The sequence below is a fragment of the Drosophila mojavensis genome, unplaced genomic scaffold (assembly GCF_018153725.1).
Source record: "Drosophila mojavensis isolate 15081-1352.22 unplaced genomic scaffold, ASM1815372v1 contig_16, whole genome shotgun sequence".
In the NCBI taxonomy this organism is placed as follows: domain Eukaryota; kingdom Metazoa; phylum Arthropoda; class Insecta; order Diptera; family Drosophilidae; genus Drosophila; species Drosophila mojavensis.
Window position 1 is genome coordinate 8,892,210 of NW_025318693.1, and position 11,517 is coordinate 8,903,726.

Here is an 11,517-nt window from a genome sequence, read left to right on the forward strand (position 1 = left end):
CTCGATTTAGCCAGTGGATTTCACCAGATTGAAATGAACCAAGCGGACAGATATAAAACAGCCTTTACAGTAGAAAGTGGTCACTTTGAGTTCGTCCGTATGCCGTTCGGGTTGAAGAACGCTCCTGCAACGTTTCAAAGAGTAATGGACCATATCCTTAGAGATCTTGTAGGTTCCATCTGTCTGGTTTACTTGGACGATATTATAATTTTTTCGACATCTCTGCAAAAACATCTGACTGACATTAAACAAGTTTTTGATAGGCTCAGATCCGCTAACTTTAAATTACAAATTGCAAAATCTGACTTCCTTCGAAAAGAGGTTAACTTCCTAGGCCACATAGTGACTCAAGATGGTGTTAAACCTAATCCCAACAAAATAAAAGCCATTCAGGAGTTCCCCATCCCAAAAACCAGGAAACAAATTAAATCATTTCTAGGGCTCCTTGGGTATTATCGAAAATTCATTAGGGACTTTGCACGCATAACAAAGCCCCTAACACAGCAATTAAAAGGCACAAAAGCGGTAACCATTGATGAAGAATACTGTAAAGCCTTTGAGTTTTGTAAGACATTACTTTGCAACAATCCAATATTGGTTTACCCAAATTTCAACAAACCTTTTATATTAACCACTGATGCAAGCAATTATGCCATTGGCGCTGTTTTATCACAAAAATTAGCTGGAAATGACAAACCTATTTCTTATGCAAGTCGTACATTATCTGATGAAGAAACACGTTATTCTACGACAGAAAAAGAAATGCTTGCAGTTTACTGGGCAGTAAAACACTTTAGGCCTTACTTATTCGGAAAAAAATTTATCTTAGTCTCGGATCATAAGCCATTAACATGGAACACAGGGCCATTTTCCACCAACGATAAAGTTGCCCGTTGGAAATTGCAGTTATTGGAATACGAGTTTGAATTTCAATACAAAAAAGGCTCTCAAAACGTGGTTGCAGATGCACTTAGTCGTATCCGTTCCGAAACAGACATTAGCGTAAACCATATAGACGCAGAAATTTCTAATAACCTTTCAACCAACATCCCAACTATTGAAAAACCACTTAACGACTTTAACTTGCAGATTGTTTTAACTGAGGGCATTCCTGCTTCTTGTAAGGTTTCTACTCCCCTTTAAAAATAAATTAAGGCAAACAATCACCGAACCCAGCTTTACCACAGATATTGTACTGGACATCTTAAAGAAAACATTAAAACCAAACAGGATATGCACAATTTACACATCAGACAACATTTTTAAGATAGTGCAAGATGTGTTTTCTAAAGAGTTTTCTCACAATAAACTTTTCAAATTGTTTAGGTGTACAACTTTCCTAAATGATATTACTAATACTACTGACCAAGAAAAAATTGTCAATGATTATCACAATAATAACAATCACCGAGGTATTGATGAAACACTAATGCATCTTAAAAGAAAAGTTTACTTTCCATATATGAAAAGTAAAATAGCACAGATAATAAAGAGTTGTGAAATTTGCCTCACACTTAAATATGATAGACAGCCACAAAAACCACCTTTTCAAGTACCACAAACTCCTTGCAAACCAATGGAAATAATTCATATAGATATATACACGATAAACAAAAACTATAACCTTACACTAATAGATAAGTTTTCAAAATTCGCATGTGCCTACCCTATACCCAACAGGACCTGCATAAACGTCGTCACTTCCATGAAACATTTTTTTAGTCTTTTTTGGAATACCTAAAAAACTAATCTATGACCAAGGTGCAGAGTTTTCCGGCAGTATATTTAAAGACTTTTGCAATCAATATGACATCCAATGTCATGTAACATCCTTCCAACAGTCATCCAGCAACTCCCCGGTAGAACGACTACATTCAACACTTACCGAAATTTATAGAATAATCACCGAACTAAAAAAAAAATACAAGCAGACAAATAAACACGAAGAAACTCTTTCTGAAACACTTCTAACCTACAATAACGCTATACATTCATCTACAAAACTCACACCTTTCGAACTTTTCACTGGACGCACTCATATTTTTGAACAAACTATTAAATACGACAATAATCACGAATATTTGCAAAAATTAAATTTCTTCCGATCAAAATTATACCAAGAGGTAAAAGAAATGTTACATAAAAATACCAAACACAATTTGGATAAACTTAATGTTGCTAGAAAATCTGCAACACTTGTATCCAATAATGATACCATATTTAGAAGGGAGAATCGTAGAAATAAGCTAACACCAAGATTCTCCAAACATAAAGTTTTACAAGATAATGGCAACACAATTATCACTACACACCCACAAAAAATACATAAATCTAAAATAAGGCGAACAACATAATAATAGGCAGTATAATTTTTAATTTTAATGTATACTATTCATAGTACTTAAGCATAGTATAAACAAAAGATGACATTTTATATTATACTTTATCTTTATTTTTGTGTTGTGTTGGTCTCACATCCTTTGAGTATGCTCAATCCACATAACAAATCAGTGGTATCCACCTGGACACCCTGTTTTTAATCATTTGCTTCATTTTGGGGAGGGAGGAGTTACCAACCCAACAACACACACAAACACATATTCAATAATTCTTTGTACACACATAAGCACACACAAAAACACTCAAACACACACACAATTATAAAATACCTACACATAAGCATTGTACTCTTTGTAAGAAGATACGAAACAAAGAAACCAAAAAACTTAGAAATAAAGACTCACTTCTGTTTTGGCATTTGAATGAAGAGGACGTTTTATTAATATCTTGACACCTACATATATACACCATCTAGCTCCCGATGGTAATTAGCGCAATGGCAATCGCAATTATCGAGCTCAGTCTTATATAACGCATACGACCCGTAGGAAGTAATTTAAATTGAAGTTACACGAGTGCTTCTTCTGCAGCTTTAGCTTCTTTTTCTTCTTTTATCATTTCGTAACGCCCACCTGGGCTGCTTGGCGATTGGTCGGCAGGTGGGTGGTTGGCATTTTTGTGTGGTTTGTAGTGGGTGCAGTGCTGATGTCATGTGGGGTATCCATGGCACTTCAATTACAATGAATAATGAGTATTAATGGGCGCCGACTAAAGGGTCTCACCCTTCAAATCGCCCAGCAAACTCTAATGAAAGCTTAGGCCAGGTTTTTTTCAGAGCAAGTCGTTAAAGTGGAAACAAGCAAATGACTTAGTGGAGTTTAACTGCTTGATAATTTCTTTCTTTATACACTCTCAAAGCAAAATGGATTCGAATTCTGATTTAATTTCTATTTATATAAGAATCTATAATTTAATTTTAATTTAATTTGTATATCAATTTATTTTGGGTATTTTAGATTTTGATATTATTTTTTATAAATTAACTTATATGATTTTCAATTTATATTATTTATAAATTTTGAAAATTAAATATTTTTATTTTTATTTAGTTTTGAAATTATGAATTTAAATTTTTTTAAATATTTATTACGAGCTTGCCAACGAATATATATATTTTTTTATTATTATTATTAATATTAAAAACATTTTTATAATTTTAATCTATATCATTTTTATTAATGTTTATAATTTTATATAGTTTTATTTTACTTGAAATTTGATGAGCTTATTTAGTGTACAATTTCTTTTAATATTTTTAATGTATTTATTTTATTTTTTTTATTTTTATTTATTTTTTTTATTTTTTTTTATTTTTATTTTGTCAACGAGTTTTGATATTTCTAGGTATTATATTTATAGAATAATTTGTTCTCGGTGTACTTTCGTCTCGGATCAATAAACTTTAATGGCTTAAGATGACGCATATCATAGCTCAAAATACCATTAAAAAAAGGCCAAAGTTCAGAAACCTTCTGCTAATAATTACAATAATTAAAACAAGCAACACAACAAAATAAAAAATAAAATAAAAATAAAAATAAAACAATTGAAAGAGTAAGAGAAAACAGAGAGCGTAATTAGTGAAAGAGAAAACATTGACATTGAATTATAACGCCGCGTGCAAGGCACCAAAATAATAATAAATAATTGTGTTATAAATGCAATGAATGCGTAAACAAAGTGAAGTAAAGTCAAGTTAATAAAGATCAACAAACACGCACACAGACCGATTTTATTCGCTGCCCACCAAAAACCACAAAAATAAAAGGAGTATAAATAAAACACAGGTGGGCGGCGGGCAAAAGGTGAACCAAAGTACAACAAATCAATGAATGCAACAATAGACAGCAATAATATTAACAGTTAACGCCTAAGGGCGTGGCACACACACACACACACACACACACACGGACACACACAATCTAAATCACTGAGGGACTCCATATACCGACTCTAATGCCTACAAAGCCTGACACGCACTTACAAATCGATTTGTTTCGCTGACGTATCTCATGGATGCCGCCAATGCCAGTGCACGTATATCTGCAACTCACTGTTGCTAGCTGTGTGCGCTGTGTGTGTTTGAGTGTGTCATGTTTCATTGAGTACAATGCCTAGTTAAATACTGTGGCCGCCGCAATTTGTATCTCGCACTTTGTTTACTTATGCTGTCATCTGGTATTGTTTGGCGCTAAGAGTGCGCCGCTCGCTCGCCTCTTGCCTGCCTCCTCTACTCAACAACAATCTGCCAGCCACACACACACGCACACACCAGCAGCGTTTTGCTAGCCATTTGCAGTCAATCACAACATTTGCTGCCGCAAACTTTGCATTTGCCATTCAGTTTGTGGGAGCTTGTCAGCGCTTGGTTTGTGCTGGGGCTCTTTTTTTTTTTTTTTTTTTTTTTTTTTTTTGGGCCTTTTGGTTCGTTTTGACTCTCGACCATCATTTGTGTTTACCCTCGCGGCTTTACTGGCAATTAAACATGTATATGCTGACGCTTTGCCACTAAGTCGCTTGCGACGTACCCGTTTGCCCCCATTTTCCCCCTTCCCTTTTTCAGGGCTTTGTGGCATGCGCCTAGTCGAGTGCGCTAAAAGATTTATGTGCGAATTTTATGTGCAGTTAGCTTCAATTACAAAATTTTTTTTTTATTTTGACTCACTTGACGTACACAGGATCTGGTCAAGTGCATATATAAACTGGATGTAGACCATTAATAAATGCGCTTAAGCGATTGGCGAGTGCAGCATGTGTTCTGTTATCTGTTATTTTCATACCCTGAACCCATTGAAAATGGGAAGTCAGGGTATAATGGTTTTGTGACAAGTATGTAATATCTATAAAAGAAATTATTCAACAAGTAAATTCTCATAATATTGCCCACACTGCAGCGCAGCCCAAGCGCAGTCGCTTCTTACTGAGCAGTTAGCAGAGCGCAGGCTTATGCATGCGTGTGGATGCATGTGTATGTATGTGTGCATAAAAAAGTGCAGACTGAGTAGAATATCAGCTTAGAGGGTTCAGGGTATCTCCTAGTCGAGCAGTCTCGACTGCAGCCTTCTTACTTGTTTTGTATAAGTCGACATGAAATTCAATATTTAGTTAAATGTTATTAGCTTAAACTGAGTGTCAATGCTTAATCAAACAGATTAAGTGATATTGAGTTGCGCAGCAGATAGTAAATTATATAGTGAACATATTTTCTGGCTGTTTAGTAATATTAAGCTGTTAAGTAATATCTGTTATCTATCATCTGTTAAATTAAATTATCGGTTATAAATTTTTTGTAAGCTTCTCTGTCTGTCAAAATTGTACATTTGATTGGCTGTTAAGTAGTATATTTAATATCTACTATCTGTACCACTTATCTGATTATAAGACATTAAACTAGATGTTGAAATAATATATTAATTTCAGAATTGTTTATCGAAAAAACCGTTAATGATAAAAGTTCATGGTATATGATATATTTTTAAATCCTACAAAGTTTGCCAAATATATTTTCCTATTTTTCTATAATTATTTATTTTAATTTAAAATAAAGGTATCTCTACAATTATTTTACTCTTCATTCATAAATCTTTTTCAAGGCTAAATGCGATTCTGTAAATTTTGTAAGTGGCGCCATCTATGTGTCACGTTTGCCCGGCTTATCAGTCACGCATTCAAACAGCTGTTGCTTCGTCTGCGGCTGTTTACTAACTACCTTGAACAAGTTCAGCGCAAAAGCTCTGCCGCCGAGCCTCAAAGAAGCCAAAGAAAATAAACAACACAAAGACGAAGTGAAAAGATTGTACCACAATAAAACATAATACACAGTAATTCACAAATGCGGGCAGTTATCAACTGCAGTTCCGCACGAGAAGATCCGCGATCAGACGTAGCTTTCGGTTAAAGAGTTGAACTAACTAGGCCTGTGGAAATATGGATGTATTAGATGACGACGACAAGTACAGCGAGCAGGTGAGACTGATTGTCGCTTATCTTGCCCCATTCTCAAATAATAATTCTCCAAATACTCTGTAGACAATGCAAATAAGAGTATATTTGGTTAGGTGAAATAGAATATACATTTTTTATTCCGGATTTAGTAGGGCAGTTCTTGTAGTAGTGTATTCCGAATTCAAGAGAGCTTAGCTGTCTCGATAAGTTCACAATTTAAGAGGTCAACTGTAAACAGAGTATTCCACAGCTGGTAACAATCGATCTCAATGTACCATTCTATTTGTATTTGTTCAGCTTATTCTGGTGCAACAGAATCTACGCACGTTGCCCCCTGAGGTGGTGCAGCGCTATGCGGAGATTACGGAGCACTTGGATTTGAGTCACAATTGTCTCAAGGATCTCTCCTGGCTGGCCGAGTTTGAGCAGTTGCGTTATCTGGTGCTGGATTGCAATCGCTTGCACGAGTCACAGCTGCGCACCTTGACGGTGCCGCTGCCACAGCTGGAGGTGCTCATGTTGAACAAAAATGAGGTAGTAGGTCAAATGCATATGCTCGTTCAAAGCTGATTACAGAGTATATCGATTGCAGTTCAGTGATCTGACAGCAACAATCCGGCTTATCAGGCGACTCTTTCCCAACATACAGTACCTAAGCCTCCATGGCAATCCCATTTGCCCGGACGGCCTCCACTTGCAGCCCTTCTCCAGCTACTTGGACTACGATTACGCATACTACAGGTGGGCAAATCAATAAGTTATTGAAATGAATGCAATATACTTCTGCTCTATTTTTAGCAATTTTATCGCACAATCGCTTCACAAGTTGAAATTCCTTGATCATGCACTGGTTAAACGTTCCTTCACCTATGAGAGCTTCCCCATCAAGCGATACGGCAGAGCTGACAATTCACCTGTGAGCACAACAAGACTCTGAGCAATAGAAATGGAAAAATACCTAATTTGCTGGACCTAACTGATAAAATCTCAATATTACAATTCATATGCATACCTGTATTTTTATAACACTCAAAAGCTCTTAGTTTCGACAAGCACCCATTATTTTTGATGAAAGCCCAAACTGTGAAGCTTTTTTGGCACGCGAACAGACGCATAAAGCATAAAGCACAAAAAATATTAAAGCAAACTAATAAATACCTCGCAAAATTGTGGAAATTATAATAAAATAAATTGTACAACATTTATTGAAGAAATAGAGCGAATTTATTTCAGATAAAGATTATACATTTAATAGCTTAAACATTGGGCTAATTCCAACACATTTTTAGGTCTGGAAAAACGAAAACAAATATGTATAATAAAATATTTAAATTATAAAACAATATTACTCTACAGATTTAAATAAAGTTGAATATTTAATACATATTTCAAATAAACTGATCTTATGATATATATAATATATATGATCTTTATAATTGTATACATTTTTTAAAAATCTAACAAAAAAATACATGAGTTAAGTATAGATAAGAAAAATATATTTCAATGAATTGAACCTAAAAAAAATTATATACTTATAATAAATATATATAGAGACCCAGCTACCTTTTACTACTGGCTTTACAGGATTTATGCATATATAAACAGTAGACAGCTTTGCAAACATATTTTCAGTTCGTCTTTCGCCGGCCGGCAAAACAGATAAAGAAGGACAGCAGCAAAGCGTGCAAGCGGTAAAAGGCGTAGCAACTGAGAATAGCAGCTATATAAAGCATATAGAAAACGAGATCAGCTTCAGTTTATTGCAAACGCTCAAGAAGTCAACTTGTGAGACTCAATCAGCAGCAGCCCGTCTCAATATGGCAAATTCCACAGCAAAGCCCAAGTACACGAAGGTAAGTCGACAGCTGTCAATGTGCATAGTATATATAGCTGATAAATATATATATGAACAAATATTATGAGTGTAGAATATCAATTACATGACTAGAGTTAGCAACAGTCAATGCAGTTAGTTGGGCAAGGCATTGCTCCTTGAACTGCATATTTTCTAGTTAAAACAAAAAAGTGCCTATATTTCATATTAAAGTAAAATGAATGCGACTCAAAATCGTAATCGTCTAATTGATTTTGTTAAAATATTTGCAAAGCCTGTTAGGAATAAAAATAAAAAATAAAATAAACTCGTGTTTGTATCGCAACACTTAAAAAGTCGCTATTACATATGCGAGCTGTATCTATGTCTGTATATATAAACATCTAAATTATAATATATGTGCGAGCTACGACAGCTCAGTATATATTTTAAATAATTGTGTTGATACACTTAATTTGCTGTCGGCCCATCTGGCGCTTTATCAGTTGACAATGACGAGCACTATTCAGACATAAGTAGGAGGGCATAATGTACACTATAAATATATATACATATATTCATATGTATGATTAAATATGCATGAATCTGTAGATTAATATTATAAGGTTATATATTTATATATTTTTAAAGATATAACTAAATTAAGTTAAATGGAAAAGAATGATTATTTGCTTTTCTTGTGTGAATAAATGCCATATAATATATATGCAAGCTATAAAGGATAAAGTGCATAGTTTGTTCGAGATATACAAATGTCAATACAAATATATAATATATATAATAATATTATTATATTTTAAGGTGTGATTAATGTCTTCATACAGCAGCAGCAACTGATTAAAGAAATTTGTGAAATCTAAATTTAAGCCAAGCCTTGCTTACTACTCCGGAATATAACTATAGAAGAGGCAAGAGACACTGCAAAAAAAGGAGTATATTAATCTATAAATAGCAGTCTTCTTGATTATTTCAACTTAATCGCTGCAGCTCTTTACAGGAATTATCGCAAGTTTTTACTTGTTTACACCATTCCATGTAGGACTTAAACAGCGAGTAATCATATAATTACTATATGGCCTGATAATGACCAAGTTGATAAGGGGCTAACACAATGTTAGATTAGTTGGGCTCGCGACAACAAGTTAAATAGATAATTGAATAGCCTGACTATGGCAGTTTAAATATTTACATGATCTCTCAATGATGCTTTAGTGTAATTTGCTCCTGATGTGTTAAATGAACAACATTTACTCAATCCCAATGCCTCTGACAAGGACAGTAATTGAAGTTAATTTTATTAATTCCGTTTCGAGTCGAGATTGGAATTTCAATTATATTCACATTGAAGAAAACTGTCGCGTGACTAACAACTTGTTAAGTTCGAATTAAGTAGGGGGCAAAGGTCGCTGATGAAGTGGCGCCATTTAGTGACACTTCAGGTGGTGCACCTGAAAGTGGGCTGCCACAGCTCCAGCTACGAGCAGCGCCCTTCTGCCTACCGTGAGGTAAACACACTTTGACGAACACTGAACCCATATATGCCATCTCCACTTGCAGTTGTTCATCAACAATGAGTTCGTTGACGCCGTATCCGGCAAGACCTTTGCCACCCAGAATCCGGCCACAGGCAAGGAGATCGTCCAGGTGGCCGAGGGCGACAAGGTGAGTGGGCCAGGCCATTACAAACGATTCCCTGTCAAAACTGCATTCGTCCTCTCCTCCCTTCCTCCCAGGCTGATGTGGATCTAGCTGTGGCTGCTGCCAAGAAAGCCTTCCATCGTGGCTCCGCCTGGCGCCAAATGAGTCCGCTGCAGCGCACAAACCTGATGAACAAGTGAGTGGCTTTCCCTTTAATTTAGTACCCCTCTAACCCACCCGGTTCCTTGCAGACTCTGCGAGCTCATGGAGCGCGACAAGCACTTCCTGGCCAGCATTGAGACCCAGGACAATGGCAAGCCCTTCGCCGAGGCACTCTTCGACGTGACCATCTCGATCATGACACTGCAGTACTATGCTGGTTGGACGGACAAGTTCTTCGGGGACACCATACCCGCCGGTGGCTTTATTGCCATGACACGCAAGGAGCCGGTGGGCGTGGTGGGTCAGATAATACCCTGGAACTATCCACTGCTGATGTTGGCCTGGAAGTGGGGTCCCGCCTTGGCCGTCGGTTGCACCATTGTCATGAAGCCGGCAGAGCAGACGCCACTCACAGCCCTCCATATGGCCGCCCTGGCCAAGGAGGCGGGCTTCCCAGCGGGCGTCATCAATGTGATAAACGGCTTTGGACCCACTGCGGGCGCTGCTATCAGTGAGCATCCCGACATTGCCAAGGTGGCGTTCACCGGCTCCGTGGACATTGGACGCATTGTGATGCAGGCGGCGGCCAAATCCAATCTGAAGCGCGTCTCCTTGGAGCTGGGCGGCAAGAGTCCCGTCGTTGTCTTCGAGGATGCGGATAGTGAGTGTTGTATGATTTGACCATGAGAACTTTCAGTTGATTGGCTTACCCTTCAGTTGACTACGCTGTGGACACCACCCACGAGGCGCTCTTCTCCAATCATGGCCAGAGCTGCTGCGCCGGCAGTCGCACCTACGTACACGAGAAGATCTACGACAAGTTCGTGGAGAAGGCGGCTGCCAAGGCCAAGGCACGCACCGTGGGCAATCCCTTCGACGAGAAGGTGCTGCAGGGCCCGCAGATCGACGAGGAAATGATGACCAAGGTCCTCGGCTACATTGAGAGCGGCAAGCAGCAGGGCGCCAAGCTGCAGGCTGGCGGCAAGCGCATTGGCAATGTGGGCTACTTCATTGAACCCACCGTCTTCTCCGACGTCAAGGACGATATGCGCATTGCCCAGGAGGAGGTAAGCCCGAACTGAGTAACACTTCTCTCAACAATGACTAACCTAATCTACTCTTAGATCTTTGGACCCGTTCAGTCCATCTTCAAGTTCAGCAGCATTGACGAGATGATCGAGCGAGCCAACAACGTGAAGTACGGCCTGGCCGCCGGCGTCATCACCAACGACATCAACAAGGCCATGAAGTTCGCCAATAGCGTCGATGCCGGCTCCGTTTGGATCAATTGCTACGATGCCGTGCTGCCCCAAACCCCATTCGGTGGCTACAAGCAGTCGGGCATTGGCCGCGAGCTGGGCAAGGATGGCTTGGACAACTATCTGGAGACAAAGACCATCACCATGAAGCTGCTCTAAGAACGTGGGCAGACTTTGTATTTGGAATATTTGTATTTTATTTGCACCTTTCGGTTCTGTGGTTAGACTATTGCATTTTTCATTAAAACTATTCTTCGAAAACTAAACACGATTATT

The 11,517-nt window shown here is 37.8% G+C and overlaps 2 protein-coding genes across 2 annotated transcripts; both read left to right on the forward strand.

The window, feature by feature from the left end:
* The first annotated feature begins 6,123 nt into the window (after window positions 1–6,123).
* LOC6572940 (leucine-rich melanocyte differentiation-associated protein) lies at window positions 6,124–7,536 on the forward strand. Its single transcript, XM_001999007.4, has 4 exons — window positions 6,124–6,366; window positions 6,643–6,879; window positions 6,938–7,086; window positions 7,144–7,536. Exons 1-4 carry the CDS (start codon window positions 6,328–6,330, stop codon window positions 7,280–7,282), a joined length of 564 nt encoding a protein of 187 aa, XP_001999043.1. The 5' UTR covers window positions 6,124–6,327; the 3' UTR covers window positions 7,283–7,536.
* Window positions 7,537–8,012: 476 nt separating this feature from the next.
* LOC6572939 (aldehyde dehydrogenase X, mitochondrial) lies at window positions 8,013–11,507 on the forward strand. Its single transcript, XM_001999006.4, has 6 exons — window positions 8,013–8,201; window positions 9,740–9,844; window positions 9,916–10,016; window positions 10,072–10,643; window positions 10,700–11,049; window positions 11,107–11,507. Exons 1-6 carry the CDS (start codon window positions 8,166–8,168, stop codon window positions 11,398–11,400), a joined length of 1,458 nt encoding a protein of 485 aa, XP_001999042.2. The 5' UTR covers window positions 8,013–8,165; the 3' UTR covers window positions 11,401–11,507.
* The last annotated feature ends 10 nt before the right edge of the window (window positions 11,508–11,517 follow it).

What these genes read in the sequence shown, in the direction of transcription:
- LOC6572940 (XM_001999007.4), top strand. Translation starts at nt 6,328, where the DNA reads ATGGATGTATTAGATGACGACGACAAGTACAGCGAGCAG. An exon ending in ACGACAAGTACAGCGAGCAG is followed by an intron (nt 6,367 to 6,642) that starts GTGAGACTGATT and finishes GTATTTGTTCAG; the next exon opens with CTTATTCTGGTGCAACAGAA. An exon ending in TCATGTTGAACAAAAATGAG is followed by an intron (nt 6,880 to 6,937) that starts GTAGTAGGTCAA and finishes TATCGATTGCAG; the next exon opens with TTCAGTGATCTGACAGCAAC.
- LOC6572939 (XM_001999006.4), top strand. Translation starts at nt 8,166, where the DNA reads ATGGCAAATTCCACAGCAAAGCCCAAGTACACGAAG. An exon ending in CAAAGCCCAAGTACACGAAG is followed by an intron (nt 8,202 to 9,739) that starts GTAAGTCGACAG and finishes CTCCACTTGCAG; the next exon opens with TTGTTCATCAACAATGAGTT. An exon ending in AGGTGGCCGAGGGCGACAAG is followed by an intron (nt 9,845 to 9,915) that starts GTGAGTGGGCCA and finishes CCTTCCTCCCAG; the next exon opens with GCTGATGTGGATCTAGCTGT.